The sequence below is a fragment of the Corvus brachyrhynchos genome, unplaced genomic scaffold (genome assembly GCF_000691975.1).
Source record: "Corvus brachyrhynchos isolate BGI_N302 unplaced genomic scaffold, ASM69197v1 scaffold94, whole genome shotgun sequence".
NCBI classification, from domain to species: Eukaryota; Metazoa; Chordata; class Aves; order Passeriformes; family Corvidae; genus Corvus; species Corvus brachyrhynchos.
This window is the reverse complement of record NW_008238330.1, coordinates 4743155-4760926: the sequence shown is the minus strand read 5'-3', so window position 1 is coordinate 4760926 and position 17772 is coordinate 4743155. Positions and strand designations below refer to the sequence as shown.

General features: G+C 37.3%; 1 protein-coding gene across 5 annotated transcripts in view; it reads left to right on the top strand.

Moving 5' to 3' along the window:
* Nucleotides 1–17772, top strand: part of EZH2 (enhancer of zeste 2 polycomb repressive complex 2 subunit) — a 48480-nt gene that overhangs the window by 4506 nt on the left and 26202 nt on the right. For 3 of the 5 annotated variants that reach the window (XM_008633841.2, XM_017734653.1, XM_017734652.1), the window contains exons 2-3: nt 14849–14972; nt 15474–15602. In XM_008633841.2, coding sequence (XP_008632063.2) covers nt 14849–14972; nt 15474–15602 — 253 coding nt within the window. The remainder of the gene's footprint in view (nt 1–14848; nt 14973–15473; nt 15603–17772) is intronic. The other 2 variants (XM_008633842.2, XM_017734654.1) reach the window with 1 other exon arrangement.

Below are 17772 nucleotides of genomic sequence, written 5' to 3'. Positions count from 1 at the left end.
AAAGAGTATGGAATAACTATTGAACCTGAATTGTTGTGCATCAGGGTTTTTCCTGTATGGACCGTGTGTTGCTTTTGCAACTATGGTTTGAACAGAAGAACCTGTGGCTATTTTAGTTTTAGAGTATAAAAGGTGTGTCCACAAAACAAGTTCAGGTGGAATAGTCTGTGCTCTTCAAATTCACATCATAAATTATTTTGCCTGTGGAGACATGTCTTAAGTGTTCCCAGCAAGTGTTACTTTTTCTGCCAGATTTATCCAGGATATCAAAAAACTAAATTTTTAAGAGATGGAGGTGTTAGGCAACAGAGGTTAATTGCAATGTATGTGGGAGTCATGTAACTCCTCTGGGTGTCTGTGAGTGTGAAGAGAGAAATTCCGGAGGTACGCATTTGAGCGACTCAAAGGTGAAGCTCAAGTTTTATGCATAAAACTCTGCTTTCTCCTGACAAATAGCCAGGCTTGGTCTGCTGTGAGGAACGTGGGATGGTTTTAATTGTGACTTGTAAAAAGTATGATCAAATTTGGGCTTGAAACTTTTTGTTGCTGTGGTGCTGCTTGGAGTTTTAAAATGTTTTATTTGTTTTTTGAGCCAAATAGTCTTACTCATGCAAGCAAATGTTAGAAGTATTTATAGATGCAGATATCCAAGTGAAAAGCCAATAGTTGCATTACCTGCTGCATGGTGTTCGGCTCATGTTGCCCAAAGTGAAGTGAGATGTCAGTCAGTTTCAGTTACTGCCAATTTGGTTTAGCCTTTAATATAAAATAATTGGTTATGGTCTCCCTGTTCCCTCTTCCCCCTCCCCCCACCCAAGTGGATAAGTACTTGAGCTTCTTATTTTTATTTCCAAACTGGTATTTTTCTAAAAGTATCAAATGTTGAAATGTGCTGGAAGAAAGTGGTAATGTAGGGAATTTAGAATTTTTTTTCTTTGAAATAGGTTACTCTTATTCCTTAAGTGGTATTCAGTAATGATTTCATGTCTGTTTTTGTTTCTCTAACTGCTGAAGTAGGGACACAGAAAGATTTTTTTTTTTTGAAGGGAAGAATAGCTTTGAAAGTTGCAGGCTTGCTTATACAGATAGACAGAACACTCCAGTACGGATTTATCTTTTTCTTTTAAGGGCTGTCTGAAAACAAATTATGCTGTGTTACTTTTTGTATTCTGCTGTTGTATTTGTTTAAGGAAATATATGGAAACACTAATTATTTGTATTGAAATCTTGTTTTCTTATAAACAGACATAACATTTTTATTTTTCTCTACTGAAGAGAATGAAGCATCCATACCACTTTCTTGATGAGTAAATGTTCTAAATGAAGAACTCCCACAAAATGAGATAATGTCAAAATAAATCCAAAGGCAGTGTGCTATTAGGAAAAAAGAAGTCATCAAACTGATGCCCTCCTTCTTTGTCTCATAGAAAATCTGAAATAAACTTGATTTCTAGAACAGTGCTGTTGTGGGATCTTGCTCAGGTACTTCATGCTTAATCCACCTATAATTAGTTCCAAAAACTTAAAATTATTGGGGGTTTTTTGTCGTGACCAGGTGAGTTCTTGTGGGGTTTTAAAATTATTACTATTATTTAAACTTCTGATTAAAATCATTTTAGAAGTTAAGGAACACAAATTTGACTGTATTTTCTGAAGTGCTTCTGGAAGATCAAGTGTTACTTATAAACTGTGAACTGCAAAGTTTTTGACATGCTGGCAGATAGAGTAAAGGGTGTTGAATACTGGCAGTTGCTTTGCTTTGAATTAGTTTTCTAATGCAGAAAAATAAAATATTCTCATTTAAAAAGAGCAAGAAGATAAATTAAGATAGCTCATGTTTTTCCAGGAAGCAAAAGGGAGTGAAGCACCATTCCTTTCTATTTAGTATCCAAGAGCTGCTTGACTTCTCATTCTTTCCTTTCTTTCTTCCTTGTCCATGGGAGTTTTTAATATCTGCCTGGTCAGTATATAATAACGGTAGAAACTCCTGAGAAGGATTTTAATGCAACATAATGTTAAACTATGTATTGTGAATGAACTGTTAGGGGAGAAAGCAAGAAATAAAATGCTGGAGGAGGCAAACTAATATTTATATTAAAAAAAAAAAAAATCAGACAGGGTTCATGATTGAAGAAAATGTGAGTTCTGTGAGCCCTCGAGCTGACATGTTTCCCTCCTGCCTTGTATGTCAGTAAACTGAACTGCTCTGACTTACTAAGTGAGGAGAGTATTTCAGAAAATAAGTGGTATGAACTGCGTACATCCAGAAACTGATCTGCAGACGCAGGCATTTAGTACTGAAACAAGGAGCTGAAAATGGAATGCCTAAGGCCATGGGTCAGTGTCTTTAGGTGGGGCCAGAGTGGCTGGATGCTCACTTTCTTCAGTCAAAAGCAGCAAGGTGTTTTCAGCCAGAGATCTTCTTTGCTTCTGTCAATGGCTGCAGAAATGCTCCTTCTGTCAGGAGGGAAATGATAGCACGGGTGCAAGTAAAAGTGCTTCTTTTTGTAGCAATGCCAGCATAAAGTAGGGGTGATGCTTGAAAGTCAAAGCTGGCAGTTTTTGTCTGGTATGTTTGGGCAGTAATGAGGAACTGTGATTGGAGAGATTACTTTTCACTGTTAAAAACAGACTGGAAACAGTAATTGATGAAGGAAAGTATGTGTTGTGATCAGGGCGAGCCAAAGTCAGGAGTTAAATATGCGGAGGGGAAACAGGTGCTCCTACCAAATCTGGACCGAAGGTGAGAATTCCTAATAGCTCAGATAGGAGCATTCCCTAGCAACATCTAGGCATACAGTGCAGGATTGTAGCGGCTGTAGAATACTGTATGTAATTATGTTACATACTGGAGCAGAGAGCAGTGACAGTGAGCCTTTGGAATGGTGACTGGCTGCAATGGCATTGCTTGGGGAGGGGCTGCTCTCTGTTGACACATCAGTGTCTGCAGCCCTAAGTGGTGTTTCTCCCTACTAATTTTCTTTTTAATGCCTCCCCCAATCTTTAAGTGTTTTATTTTTTTATGGAATATATGTTCATGCTGGAGCTTTTCATAATACTAGAGCACTTGTAGTCCTTCATGAAACTGTTGCAGAATGTATATGTAACTTAGTGAACAGTAAACCATGTCACATTTGGCTTATGTTTGCCACTTGCATCAGCAGTTCCTGTAGATGATGTATGCAGAAGGGTGCATCAGCCTTGTTATCACAGGAAGGCTAAAAATCAGCCGTTTTTAGAGGAAATTCTGACACACTGCTTAGCTCAGATTCAAGGTATTGCCTATGTTATAATAATTTAATAACCCCTCCAGTGGTAACTAGTTTTAGTTTGGGGAATAATACTGCAAATAAAAATATAGTCATTACAGTTAATAAGTTAGTTTCATAGTAGTACTACTACAAAATAAGCAGTTTAATTGGATTAAATATGTTGTGAGACTGTCCTCTTAGTTGACTGATAGCCACTCGTACATAGCTGTAAGAGAAAAGGCTGTGCATAGTCATTTTGTATATGACAAATCAGGTAGTATGTGATGACCAGGTGTGAATTTGCCACAAAATGGGGATTTTTTTTTTTAAGCCTGTTTTGAAATTAGCTGAGATTTTTACTCAAAAGACACAGGGAAGCATGTCATTAGTCTTGAATATCTTGAAGTATGAATTGAGAGCTATTAACTTAAAGAGCTATTGGGGTAGTAACAAGGCCCAAAAAACCATAGTGTTTGGGAAGAAATAATTGAGGTGGCACATCTTTCAAGGTTTGGGGAAGCAAATCATAGACAAGTTGTTTATTGTGAACATGTGTACCTCTTGACTCGCTTAGTGATTTCTTCTAGAATATGTTTAAATTTAAAAATTAAAAAAAAAAAAAGGTGGAAAAAAACCAAAACAAACCCCAAACCAAAAGACTATCAACCATTTAATGTTCCAGGGTAGAGATCAGGCTTCTGATCTTAAGTATGACAAGTGCAAGCTGACGCTGTAGTCGCTTAAATGGCAGAAAGTAAAAGGTCTGAAAAGAGTGACGCTTCAAAGACACAAAGGTTGGGCTGTAAGAGAAGCAGAAACCCGTTAGGATAAGAAGACAACTAATTTGAAAATAACAGCCTGTATATGTGGTCTTTTATTTATGTTATACATAATGTTAAGTTTAGGCACTCTAGTTAGACTGCTTTCTTAATTAGTGAAGAGCTTTCCAATCTGTCTTTTTTAATTACAGTTTTTAAGAGAGAGAGTTGAAAGTTCCAACTGTACTGTTAACCAGACAAGGCATCTTTCAAGTGAACCAACACATGGAATAGTAGTGGGAAGGAGTATGTGAACTAGCTAGTTGATGGAGATGTTAAAGGAGACTAATGCTTCTACTGATTAATAAGAATTGGTGATTGCACACCAAACTGAAGAGTTTAGTCTGATTAAGCTCTTAAGCATTTTAATTCACAAATTATTGTTCCTTTAATGGTAGTGTTTTTCACAGTGTGTCTGTAGCAGATTGAAATACTAAGAGTGTTAGCGCTGATTGTTTTCATCTTTTTGAATATTAACTGAAATTTAAAAGGCAAACAAACTCCCTAGCATGAGCTTTAGAAATAGCGTGGTCCTTGTTTTTGAGATGGTGGGCCCAGCTGAGAGATGTGTTGACTTGTAGAATAGTTTTAGCTCTAGAAGTCGTCTGATCCAGTCTCCCACTTGGGTTGGGCCAACACTGAAATCATGTTTTCCAGACCACTTTTAAAATGTTTTCAAGAGTGGAGATTCTAACACCTCTGCTTAATACATTCCTATGCTGGACCATACTCACTGGAGAGAATTTTCTTCCAGTAATGAAATGAAATCCCTTGCTGAGTCTTGTCTGTTGCCTCTTGTATTTTCCTTTTAGCATAGATTAGAATGTTTCAGTAGAAGAGCTAGAACAGAGCTCCAATTCTGTGTTTGTCTGGGTTTAGCTCTGATTTGTGTAGGAAAGCAGGCTATTCAGGGAGTTAATTCCATTGTGTAGTGGTTGAAATTCTCGGAGGGACTCGTCCAATTTTGATAAGGCCCAGAAACAGACAAAAGTATGACACATTCCTAAGAATGTGTTCAGGAGTTTGAGGAGCTTACATGTGGTATTCTAAAGAATATTGTGAAGAATAAATAGAACAGGCCTTGAAGCCTTTGACTTGTGCTAATACTCGTTTAGTGGCTGTTGTGGGATGTATGAGGCAGAAGGAAATTGAAGGAACCTACACTAGCTTTTCATTTGTCTTGCACTGGCAAGTAATCTAGACAAGCTTGCTGCTATTGTCTGCCACTGACTACATCTTTTCAGAGCAATCTTTAGTTGATCAAGAGATAGCAGGAAACAGCTTCCTGAAAGCTACTCCTGCAGAAGTAGTTAACACATTAACTGCATTGATTGTGCAAAGTGCTGTAAAGAACAAAAAACTACACGGTGTGAATGTTTTACATGGTGTGGAAGATAAATGTTCTAGTTTAAGACAAGTGGATGGTATGCTGTAATGGTTTGCTTGCATTGAAGAGGAGAGGTTTTTTTTGCTTTCCCTTGACTCTGGTTTCATGGTTCCGCTTCTTCCTTGCCAGTTTGGATATTTATGATACCAGTATGAACAGCTTTGGTCCAGTTAGAAAGCTCTGCTTCTTTTGAGTGCAGAAAAGATATGAAGTAACTGATCAGCACAATCAAACGTACCATATTTGCTATGTAAAGTCCCTCTGAGATGCTAAAGCAGTGTAGACAAAGAAGAGAGGAAATGAATGCCATTTTAAGATCCCACTTCCTTTCCCGGTTCTAGTTGAGAAGTACACTAGGATGTATTTGTCATCAGCTTCCAAAAGCAAACAGGTAAGTGAATGTGCTGTTTAGTTTTGGGTGAGATGTTCTTCTTAGCACAATTCTGTTAGGTAATTGCTAATAAGCTAGTAACCATTGATTGCATCAGAAAGGAGAAAGTACACTGGCCTTGGATTTAACAGCAGTTCCAGTGGAGGCAAAATCTTCAAGTTGTTGGTAAATAAACAACCCCCCAATATTGTAGTGACAGAGTATTGTAAAAGGGATTCTACTAATTGAAATATATTTTAGTGTTGCAAATAGTAATTGCAAATAAATAGCTGTCACAATAATAGGAGCTTACTTGTAATAAGACTGCTCATAATAAAAGCATGCCTGTTTATAGCAGCAGACCTTCTGCTTTGGGAGCTGCCATATTACCTGGGAAGCCTATAGCCACCATCAGTCTGTGTTGGTGTTAGGGCCGACACTAAAATGTCTTGGATGTGGTTGTTACCCACACTGCAGAAGAGGTTTTTAATTCTACTTGCAAGCCAGGGGTTTTCTGCTAACTCGAGGAGGAAAAACAGGAAATATTCTGAATTTTCACACACAGTCATTGCTCTTCAGTTTGGGGTTGGCATTGGTACATCTGAGGCTGTTGATGGTTCTCCTCCTTCCATCAGATTAGTTAAAGTTAATAGTTTTGTCTTTAATAATAGCTTATAAAAGCTTCCATCTCTTGAGTGATCAAGAACATTCCTGCAAAGCATGTAATCTTGTCAGAGTTGATAATGAGTGTTTAGTTAACCTACATGATCCACAACCACTGATGACTGGCAGAGTGAGGAAGGACAGATGAATTGTTTGGAGTTACCTGCTTCGATCAGTTAACAAACGGATCCTTTTCTTTCAGATACTACCAAAGAGAACCCAATCCTAGTTAAGCCTTTGTAGGCAAGTACAAGCTGCTGGCCTTTATCTGCCCAAAGAGTGGTACAGCTGGCATGGATGGCTTAGTAAATGCTTCCTGTTTCTGGTTTTTAAGAATTATTTTTCTTTTCTCAGTAAAACTGAGTGTCAGAGGGATGGCATGGTTTGACAAACACTTACGTTGAAGCCTGAACTGTTGCCCTCTCCAGTTTTAGTTCTTTGCCTCTTGTTTCTACCCCAGTGTCGCCCCTCTGTCCCTTGTGTGGATTCAAGAATTCATGACTTGAGCAAACTTGAACAAATCTGTGGCTGCCGAACAAATCGGCATGTGGAGCTGATTTTGTTGAAAAAAGTGTATTTAAAAACTAAGTATGTTCATTTTCTGGGCTGTTCAGACAGAATTTTTTTTTCCTCCTGACCTAGTTTGATTACAGAATCATAAGCACTTAAGCACTCACAGTAGAGAAGGCTGTGTGGAAGTGGAAATGAGTGATCACTGATACAGTGGACAGATGATGTCTTTTCCAGGTCAAACTGACACCAAGTAGCATTTGAGGAAGGTAGTTGAACTGATGTAAGTTCTTTCTCAAAATTTAAACTGCCTTTAATGATACAGTAGTTCAGCATATGGAATAACAACGTGATACAAATATATAAATATTTTTAGGTATTTCTTGTTTAAAAATAGGTTGAACTGTACTACAAACTTAAAATACCACATTTCTGTGATATAAAATAATAAAAACATACCACAGTTTACTCCCATCTATTTCTCTGATTATTTCTGTAAAAGATCAAATGTGCTGTAGGGTTTTTTTTGTGTGAAATATTAATAATAAACTATATTAATCCTTCCTATGTTGTATCTCAGAGATAGAGATTTTTGTTAGTTGGACTAGTTTGGGAAATACCCAAGGTGACAGTGGGAATTCCCAAGTTGGCCTTGGAAATATTTTTCTTCCGATAGAAATGAGAATGTGGTATTTTACATAGACAAGTTTGAAAGAAAACCATGGGGTTTTTTTGCTTTAGAAAATCCTGAAAGCAGAGTGGCAACTATAAAACTTATAGCCATATCTTTTTGTGTGTTTTCTGTAACAGTACAGGTAAAAAGCCCTTTGAGATTCTGTGAGCGTCATTTTTGCCCCCACACCTACAGCTTGCATAACTTTATGTGGAAAGACTTAGTAGCTCTGAAATCATAGCAGTGAACAATTTTTCTTAATCCAAAAGAAGAATATTGGGTTTTGACCATTTTTTCCCCCCAAGAATCCCAAGTTTGGTATAAATGTAGAAGACAGATCTGGTAGATTAGAGCATTAATTTATAATTAATTTTTAAGTCAGCTCTTTTAAAGTCTGGCAATATGTATGTGTTTTATTGGCTTGATTGCTTTTTTCAGGTGCTTGATAGTTGTAGTAAGAGTGCTAGAAACTGCTTACTCTGGAAAGGTTTAGGATAGGTTCGTAGACTGTATTATCTTGTTTGCATTTAGGATGCACAAAGTAGAATACTAAAAGGAAATTTCTAAGAGTTTCTAAGCAGTAAAGTTTAGTTTAACATATCTGAAAAATAGGTAGCTGCAGTTGAACAATCATTTTGTTGTATTGTGCTGTGTAAAATCCTGTAATGAAAAGATGATATGAGTCCTTTGTGAGGTAGTTGGGTAAAACTAACAACTTCAGCTCTAAGCTTAACACACTGGATTTGATACCTGAAATGCATTCTTTTTGGGGGTGTTTGGTTTTTTTCTGTTTTCTAGCAAGTATTTTTGCAGGCTTGTGGAAAAATCTTGTTAATCCTTTCGTTACTGAAATTCTGCTTTTTTGATTGAATGTGAAAGTTGTCCTAAATTCTGCTGCCCAAGTAAAAGTTTTGTTTTAGTTTGTGAAAAAATGTAGAAGAGTGTGGTGGGGCGTGGCTGGTTTTCTTTGTTTTTTTTTTTTTTTCTTCTCTTTAAGTTTTGTAGATGCTTGAAGGAGTTCTGTGTTGACTTAGGATAGGGTTTATTATATAATAATTTATCCATTAATAAGATTGCATAAGCTCAGGCTGGAAGACTTGTATGCTGTCTGGATCTGATAACAGCTTACAGCTGAAGAGCATGCATGCCACTCCAGAGCACATTGATGTATGAAACCAGTGCCTGTTTGTGGTTTCATTGCCTGCACTAGTTTTTCTCTAGTGTTGGTCTGATTTTTTATAAAATTCCTCCTGCTTTTTAGTTGTGCAGAGGAAGCCACCACTATGGATGGGATCGTGAAACTCATCTGTATTTCAGGAAACAATTGCAAAAGTGAGCTTTTATTTATCATTGCTCAGTTAAATCCAGTTAATGAGCTGTACTGGGGTGAAAATAAAGAGTTGGGAAGGGTGGGATGATGGTAAGGTGCCATCCCTGCTGAGCAAGTTACTTTGGTGAGTACCTTCATGATGTAGTATTGTCTCTTATTCAGTAAGTGTATAGTGTTTGAAATGACAGCTCCTGAAGCCAGCGCAGGTGCAGGCTTTGAGCTTTGCAGTCAGTGGCAGTAGGCCACTGTAGACAGGGCTGTGGGCATGCTGAAGGTGAGCTGGAAGAGAGATCAAGCAGTGCTGTGGTATCGTCATTGAGCAGGGCTCTGCAGTAAATACATTCCTTTGGACCTACAGCTTCTGAGAAGCACGTGTAAAAGCATTTGGGCTTTGTGGGAGGTGGAAGCAGTACTTCTCCCCTACATGCCCCATGCCCCAGCTGAATTTTTTCATACCTTCATTACTCTTCCATTACTCTAGGCATCAAAAAAACATGAATACTTATTTCATTATTCTATATGCATCAGATTTCAAATTCAGTTTCTCCACTGGGTTTTATATTCTCCAACCTCACTGTCCCCCCACCCCCTGCACTGAAACTGGTGGTTAAGAGTGCTCTGAAGTGCTGTATTGTTAGTAGCATATATTTAAAGTATGTGAATAACCTTATGAGTGTAGATAAATTCACAAAAAAGAACTTGTAAATTATACTATACTGTACAAAATATGTTTTAATTCATAAATATCTCCAAACAGGAATCCTGAGTAGTGGGAAGATAATGTGATGTTTCTGCAGTTTAAAATGTTGTGTAATATTAAGCACAATTACAAACTAATAGTGTTCTTTCACAAGGGCAGGCCCCCTCATTTGTTCTCCCATGCTTCTCAGTTGAAAATTTTCATTAATTTATCTTTTTTCCTGAAATTTGGCATGGTAGCCAGAGGAGCTTAAATATAGTTTTTGACAGCCGTATGACTGTTTGAATAGGCTGCCTAATTTAGAAAATTATCTGTGTGCTTGTCTGTCACTGATGGATATTGCCAAAATGATCAAAGAAAAATAGGAGGTTGTCTTTAAATAAGGCTGTTTCTATGTTCTGTAGGCAAAACAGGAGCAATTTGAGCTGAAATTGTTCTACACTTCTTTGTCTCATTGTGAATCCTAGATGTATTGTACACAATTTGTCTGCTGAAAGTAAATGTTGCCTGATTTAAGCTTATAGGCATGAATTTTCTTAAAACTTACTGTAAAGAATGTGGGTCTTGTAGAGAATTAGGAAATGCTAAGCATGGTTTCTTTAAAAAACACCTGTATATGGTTTAGGACACTGCCATTTTTTGTTTTTCATTTCCAGCTGTGCAAGTATGAGTAGAAACTGAAAAGAATAGTCATGTCTTTTTTTCTATATTCTTGTAGGTTTTTCTTTTAAATTGGTGCTTAGGAGGCTTTAGTATGTCTCATTCCTAGTACCCTCTTATTGTTCTCCTTAAGAGAGGTTAGTTTTCTTATTTTTCTTGTACTTGGTGGGGGTCTGGAATAACATTGTTAGTATAATTATCTTCTTTTTGCTGTGGCATTGGGGTGATTGCCCAGTGTGGATTGAGACAGTCCACAGTGTACTCTCATCTGCAAACAGGATGCGAGGAGGTATGGCAAGGTTTCCCTCCTTACTATGATGCCAGGCGAGATCTGTGGAGGTTAGCTCAGGTTTTGCGTGGAAGTCATTGTGCACTCTGGGAGAAGAGCTTTCTCTAGAAACAGTATCGCTGCTTTGGAGATAGGATTGCTTTCTTTGTTCTGGAGATGCATAACTGAGTTGGCTGCTACACAGTTTCTTTTTTTTTTTTTTTTTCCTTTTTTTCGGATAGAACTTTGCAGGACTTGGCTCTTTGGCAGTTAGATGGTTTCTCTGGACCATTTTAATCAAAAGGATTTTTAAAAAAGGGAAAGAATAAGATTTTAAAACAATACAAATGCTAGCAGGATTCAGAAGGGGAAATGGGGACAGAGAAGAGGGACAAGGCCTAGGGGCTCTCGGAATCAGACTATTGCACTAAGACAGTCAGTATCATGTTTTATTTATTACATGGAAACTGTTTCAAACTGTGCTGTCTTAAGACAGGCTTAACTATTCTCAGACAGATGGGATTTAGCTTGTGCCACTTCGACTGCTATAGGGAATATTCTGAAACTATATGAAAAGTTGATGAGTTCTGACAAATTGATCTTAACATTCACTAGTTTCTCTGCTCTGCAGTCCTAGCTGTGACTCCCATACAATGTCGTTTAATGATAATGTACAGGTTTTTTGTCTTGTCTAGCCAAGTGGGAACTATGTAGTCTGTTACAGTTCAGAGTACTTTCACCATTTCTACTGTTAATGTGCATGAGAAAGTGATTTGGGAGAGGTTTGTCTTGCACAGAAATACTAGGCAAGTAGACCACTAGTAGGCTTGAGACAGCATCTACACCCCTGAACCTGCCCCAGAGATTATGTTGATGTTTCCCTGAAGCCTTTTAATTCTCCAAATTACTTTTGCTTTCAGGGATGGAAGTAGTGTCCAGCACCCTACTTTCATAGTTCTGTTTCATTTTTTGCTTCCCAACGCTGGCTGTCCTTGCCTGCGAAACTTCTTATCCCAGTTTTTCAGGTCTAGCTTCTTAAATTTATAGTTTTGGGGACAACCTTTGAACTGACATGAAAAATCATCAGTGGCATTTGTCTGTAGTCCTAATGAGAGGATGATAGATCAATTGCACTGTGAGAATCAACTCTATGAATATGCTCTTCCTGCTCTGCCCCTGCCTTGGTTTATTTTTATTCTGTACTTTCTTCTGAGATTTGTGACACAAAACCGATTGTCTCCTACCACAGTACATATGTTAGCAACACTGCAATTCTGCTTTGGTTATGTTAGACTGCCCAAAAACATACAAATGTGGTTCACTTGGCTCTGCTGCTGAGAGACCATTAATATATTAATTTTGACAATCCCTGAAAATTTTTTACAAACATGCATCCAGGACACTTTTTTTTCCTTAGATATAATTTTTCTTTACTCTCTTTTTGCATATGCTTCCTTTCCACTCAGTGCTTTTTCTCTTAATATGGACTTGCCATTTAAGAAGTAGTTTCTAATTTGTTTGTACATATTGGACTTATTGTACGATGTATATCCCACTGACTCTTGCACATTAACATTATGGCTTTATGTAGGAGAACTTTTTCTTGCCATAACTTGGCATAAACAACAGTACATTTTTTTTTATTTTCCATCATGTGTTACTTGGTGCCTTGACCATTAAGTTGTCTGTGCTGTACCCCAGATAGCAACTTGAAACCAATGCAAGGGGAAAGTGTTCTTATAAGCTGTGTTTGTTTTCAGATGAATAACCTGAGTGTGTTTAAGTTATGCTGTTTTAAAAGGAAGTATTGATATTCTTATAAAGTATTATTTTGTTACTATTTTAATACAACAGGTAACAATGATGTTCATGACTGGAAAATTGAATAGATTGGATTTTTTTGGGGGGGGGGATGTATTTCTCTCAGGTCTTAAATCCTTGTTTGTGGAGCCTTCATGGGGCTGTATTTAACTTGTATGAAAGAAAGATGGAAATTCTGTTGGGTTTGTCTGTTTGTTTTGTTGTTGTTTTTAATCCAATTATATGTGATTTCTATATAGATCTGCTTCTGATGAGCAGGGCTTATCCGGCAATTTAATTTCAGTTAAGAAAGCGTTTTTTTAAGCTGGAGTAATTTGTTATTATCCAGGAAACTAGAATAAGAAGGGCTGTGGTTGGTGCAGTATTAGAGTAAGTAAATGTAATCTGTGTTTCAGTTGTATGGGCTATGTTACTTCCGTATTGTCAGCTGAGCTTTCATTTATCTTTTGAGTTCATTGATGCTTTTTCCATGTCTTTCGGCTGAATCATAACTGAAGCAATTTCGATGTTCTTTATTGCTTAAAAAATGAGATTGTCTGTTATTTAATGGTACTTTTTCTATGTCTAATTTATTTCCAGTTAATGGGTTGATTTTCAATATTTTTACTTTGCTTAGTTTAGCATGTAATACAGTGTGTTTTCTATACTTCATAATGCTTTTATGCTGCTCCTTAATCAATATCATTGTGCACTTTGAATCACTGAATATCTTGTCTGTGTTCTAACAATGAATGGTCCAGGATTATTTTTTTATTTATAGTTTTATTTTTTATCTTTTGTAACCACTGGTGTTGTGGCAAATGAGATGCAGGTGGATTCTACTTGCTGTCTTGTACATGGAAGCAGGGTAACTGTGTTTGATGCTTTGTTCTAGATTTACCTCCCTATGTTGGTTCTCTGTCCTCCCCCTCTGTCTAGTCAGGTGCATTATGTAGTTATTTGTATCCTGTATCTTTTTTCCTCGAAGGATATTTCCCATGATCTGGGTTGGCATTTATGCTATTTGCTTGTAGATTATTTTTCATTCTAAATCTAAAACCCCAACATTTTTTCTTACAAAATGTTATTATTAAATCTTATTAAGTCTTGCATGAAAATGGGTTCAGGCTCTTATAGGCTTGCTACCTTTTTGTTCACTGTAAATGAATGCATAGTCTTGAGAGTAAGCAGGTTCTGTATTGATTTCTCCCTCTCATCATCATCATAAAGTCTGATAGAACTCAAATCTGACCTGTACAGAACTGCTGAAAATAGAACAGTAAGCTTCCAGTAACTTGGATAAAGCTGTACCTGTGACTGTCAGGGGAACCGTAGTGTGGGGCAGTGGAGGTAGCACTGGGCATTGGATTTGAGCCCAAAGATGACCCCTCTGTTCATGTTGACCTGCCTTGATAATTAGAAGGGCTGGAATTGTTTGCGCTCGAACTGGTTATGCTCGTTTGATAATGTATTAAGCTTGAGCAACTGGATGTTTCAGCCTTTCAGTCCATCATGGCTATTGAGAATGATATTTTGAGCTATTGAGTGAAATATTGTAGGTTTTACAGTGCAGCTCTTAAGAAGAAGACAGTCTTTGATGTAGTGGTTTAGTTTCAGGATGCTGTCAAAATAGTCGTTGCCAGCATCGTCGTAGCATACGGTCCTTGATTTTGAAAAATACGGAGCAGATTGGCATATTCTAGCAAGGCATTTGGATTATAACATAAAAATACAACTTCATTGCCAACAGTTCTGTAACATAAAAATGAACCACTTGGCACTAGGAGGGTGATCTGTAAAGTGGAATCAGTGGGCAGTTTGTGGTCTTATAGAATACTTGACAAAAGAGCAAAGTCTCTTATTCTAGCTGTTTCAAAATTCATTGTCTGAATTTCTACAATTTTTTCACGCTAGAGTGGCTTGGTGGGAGAGCTGGGTACTCCTCTTTGTACTTGAGGTCACCTTCAGAAGTCTATTGTAGGAGTTGGTGTCTTAGTGAAGACAACCCCTCCTGCAAGGAGGGAAAGGTTTTTCTGCCATGAATGTAGATCTCCAGAAGTTAATTTACAAGGCTACTTGCAAGAATTCCAGCATGTATCTTTGCAGTGGGAATCTTGATTTCTTCCTCTTCACCCCTTTAAATCCATCAGATACCTTTTTGTATAGAGGTATTAGAAGTGCAAATGTGAAGGGTCCACTGATTTGCAATCAAAATTACTCTTTTCTGGTGCCTATCACTTAAATATGTTTTCCTTTTTTTTTTCTCTTGGATTGGGATGGTATTGCAAGTGTGTGATTGAAAGGAATTAAAGGAATTGGATATGGAAGATATTAAAGGAATGTTGCTCTCCTGTCTAACTTCTTCTGTAGGCAGTGGTGTCAGATTTGGTAATACTAACATGGCATTGTCTCTTGTAGGATAATCATGGGTCAAACCGGAAAAAAATCTGAGAAGGGACCAATTTGCTGGAGAAAACGTGTAAAATCAGAATATATGAGACTGAGGCAGCTCAAGAGGTTCCGACGTGCTGATGAAGTAAAGGTACTTTATCTTTTGGTTCTATTGCTTGTAAAATTGTACAAGTATTGATATTTTCTGAAGTATGTGTCCGATGGTTAGCACCTGCTATAACAATTTCATTGAATACTTTGTCAACCTACCGAAAACTTGTTTTAACTCTATGGTCTTATAAACAGGTATAATACATTATATGTATCATATGGGTCGAGAATGTTAAGTATCAGAAGAGGTTGTGGAGAGCTAATGTGGCAACTTCTTTAGCTGCACACTCTTCCAAATTCCATTTAGAATTTAGTTCCATGCTAAAAGTGTGACTCTCTAAATGTGAGAAAATGGTATGAATTGAAGAAAGGGATAATGAAGTATATTGAACCTCACTGGCATTTAAACTAAATTTGTATGTTTGAGTTTTGAGCAGTTTTTTTGTTATAACGTGTCTGGTTAAATGTTATAATGCCTTAAGATGCTAACAGATAAACTTAGAGTCTTTCATTTATTTGTAATGTTGTGGTTAATTTTTAGAGTATGTTTAATTCTAATCGTCAGAAGATACTGGAAAGAACTGAAATCTTAAATCAAGAATGGAAACAACGTAGGATACAGCCTGTTCACATCATGACTTCTGTGAGCTCATTGCGCGGGACCAGGGAGGTTGGTTAACATGTGTTGTGGTAATTCCACTTACAAGGTTGTTAGCACGTTTTCGTTTTATTACTGGAAAGTTGGCTGTTCTTTATATTTTTTTTTTCAGCGTGATATGACTTGGCAGCTCAATGAGTTTTGTATGAGTGTCTTAAAGAATTTATTTATTATGTACTTTGATCATATGACTTCTGTAAAGCAACAAATAAATAAATATGTAGCAGGCTACCTAGCTTTGAATGACACACAAAAGTGAAACTTCTTTATTTCTGATAATGCTTGGATCATACCTCAGCATCCTTTAATCAAGCTGTTCTGTCTCCATGGTACTGAGAGTTTACTCTTGTTCCTGTTGGAGTTTCCCCCAGTTGTACAAATGAGTTGCTACTTTGGTTCTTCCTGAGTTAAAGTACATAAAAGCTGTGAACATACCCACTTGACAAAGTCTTCTTTATATTAATTAAAGTCATTTAACCACAGAGGTCCTAACAGGAGTTAGTTAGATTGACGAATCCTTGTGTTGCACAAGCAGACTGGATGCTAAATGTTGAAAAACACTTCCATTGTTGTGGCATAATTTGAACACCTAAACTGGTTTCCACAGAATTGGTAGGGTTGGACGGGACCACTGGATATCCTCTAGTGCAACTTTACTGCTCAAGCAGGGTTGTCCTAGAGCATGTTACTCAGGATTGTGTCCTGTGTCACAGTAGCCTCTACAGTTATTTAAGCCCACTCCAGATTTCAATATTCATCCCAGATTGATTTACCTTCTTTCTTAGTTGCTCTTTAGGCACTTCTTCAAACTAAACAAGTTTGAAGATGTTTTATCTGTAAAATCTGAAAAGCTAACTCTTTTTAGTAGGGTGAGAATGAAAAGACTTTACTGTGAATAGGTTAAAAAAGGCAAACCAAAGTACTTTAGCTTCAAGGAAATTTGCAGAGTTTCTTTTCTTAAAATTTTAGTGGAGAACTGGGGAGTGGGAGTGTGTCACAGAGGTGCATTTGTGTACATGCACGTTCAAATGCAAGGAGGTGAGGACCTTCGGGTGTTCTCTTTTAAACATTCTTGAATATGCAATTACTCATGTACAGCTCTATAGCTATTGTGTGGGATCAGAACTGATAATAATTGACACAGTACACATCCAGTTTTCACTTTTTTTTTTTGTTACTAGAAGAGCGTTCTTCACCATTCCTCTTTTTTCTTTTCTTTCAAGTGTGGTGTTCACTATTCTGTATGTTAATTTCCTGCCTGTATTGATAGAACACACTAATTACTGCATTCAATCCAGTCTCTGTCTCATGAATCAGAACTCTAATGCTTGATTTAAGGTTGCCATAATTTGTAGTGAGAGAAGCGAGATGAAAAAATGGTGGGGACTTTAAAAGATTACTTTAAAATCTTCTTTTCTCAATATGCTGAATTTCTTCAGAGTTGCATAAGACACTGGCTAGAAATAGAAAGGTTGTGTGAGAGCCTTCCTGTGCTTGGTGAAGACTGCAGGGCATTGCTGGTGACAGAGGTTTTCTCCAGTCGGCATCAACTGGAGACCATAACATGTTCTGTGCAGGCCTACCAGACATTAACCTGAGTTCCATACCAGAGCAACAGAGCTGCATAACTGAGGCTTAGTACTGAACAGAGTCATTTTGACGTAGCCCATTTGTCAGCCTGAGACTTCTAGTTCCAAAGATAAAAGTAATTAATTCTTTTACTTTTGTTTTTTTCTTTAAAAATACATGAAATATATGCTTGATGGCTGCTAGCTAGAAAATTAAACATTAACCTGAAATGGGAATAAAGCAGTAGCATAGGACAGTGTCTAGAATATTAATATACACAGCAGAAATCTAATTTCATTTGCTGCAGATTAAAAAGGAAAGGAATAAATCTGGCTTGTGTCATTCTGCCAGGGTACTGTCTCTGTATATTGTTTGTTACATTACTTTGTGTATTTCTTTAGAAATGTGAAGCTCTGTTCATCTTTCCCTTCTGGAAAGGAGAAAGATCTTTTGTCTCCACTTCCTTTTTTCCTTTCAGGTAGCTATGATAGCTGTTCTAAACTTTGTTTGACCTACCTCCAAATCTTCTCTGTTGTACTTCCCCTAGCTTTGTATGTTCCTGTCTGCTTTTGCTTGTAACTTTTTTCCCAGAGCTCTGCATACTGCAGTCCAA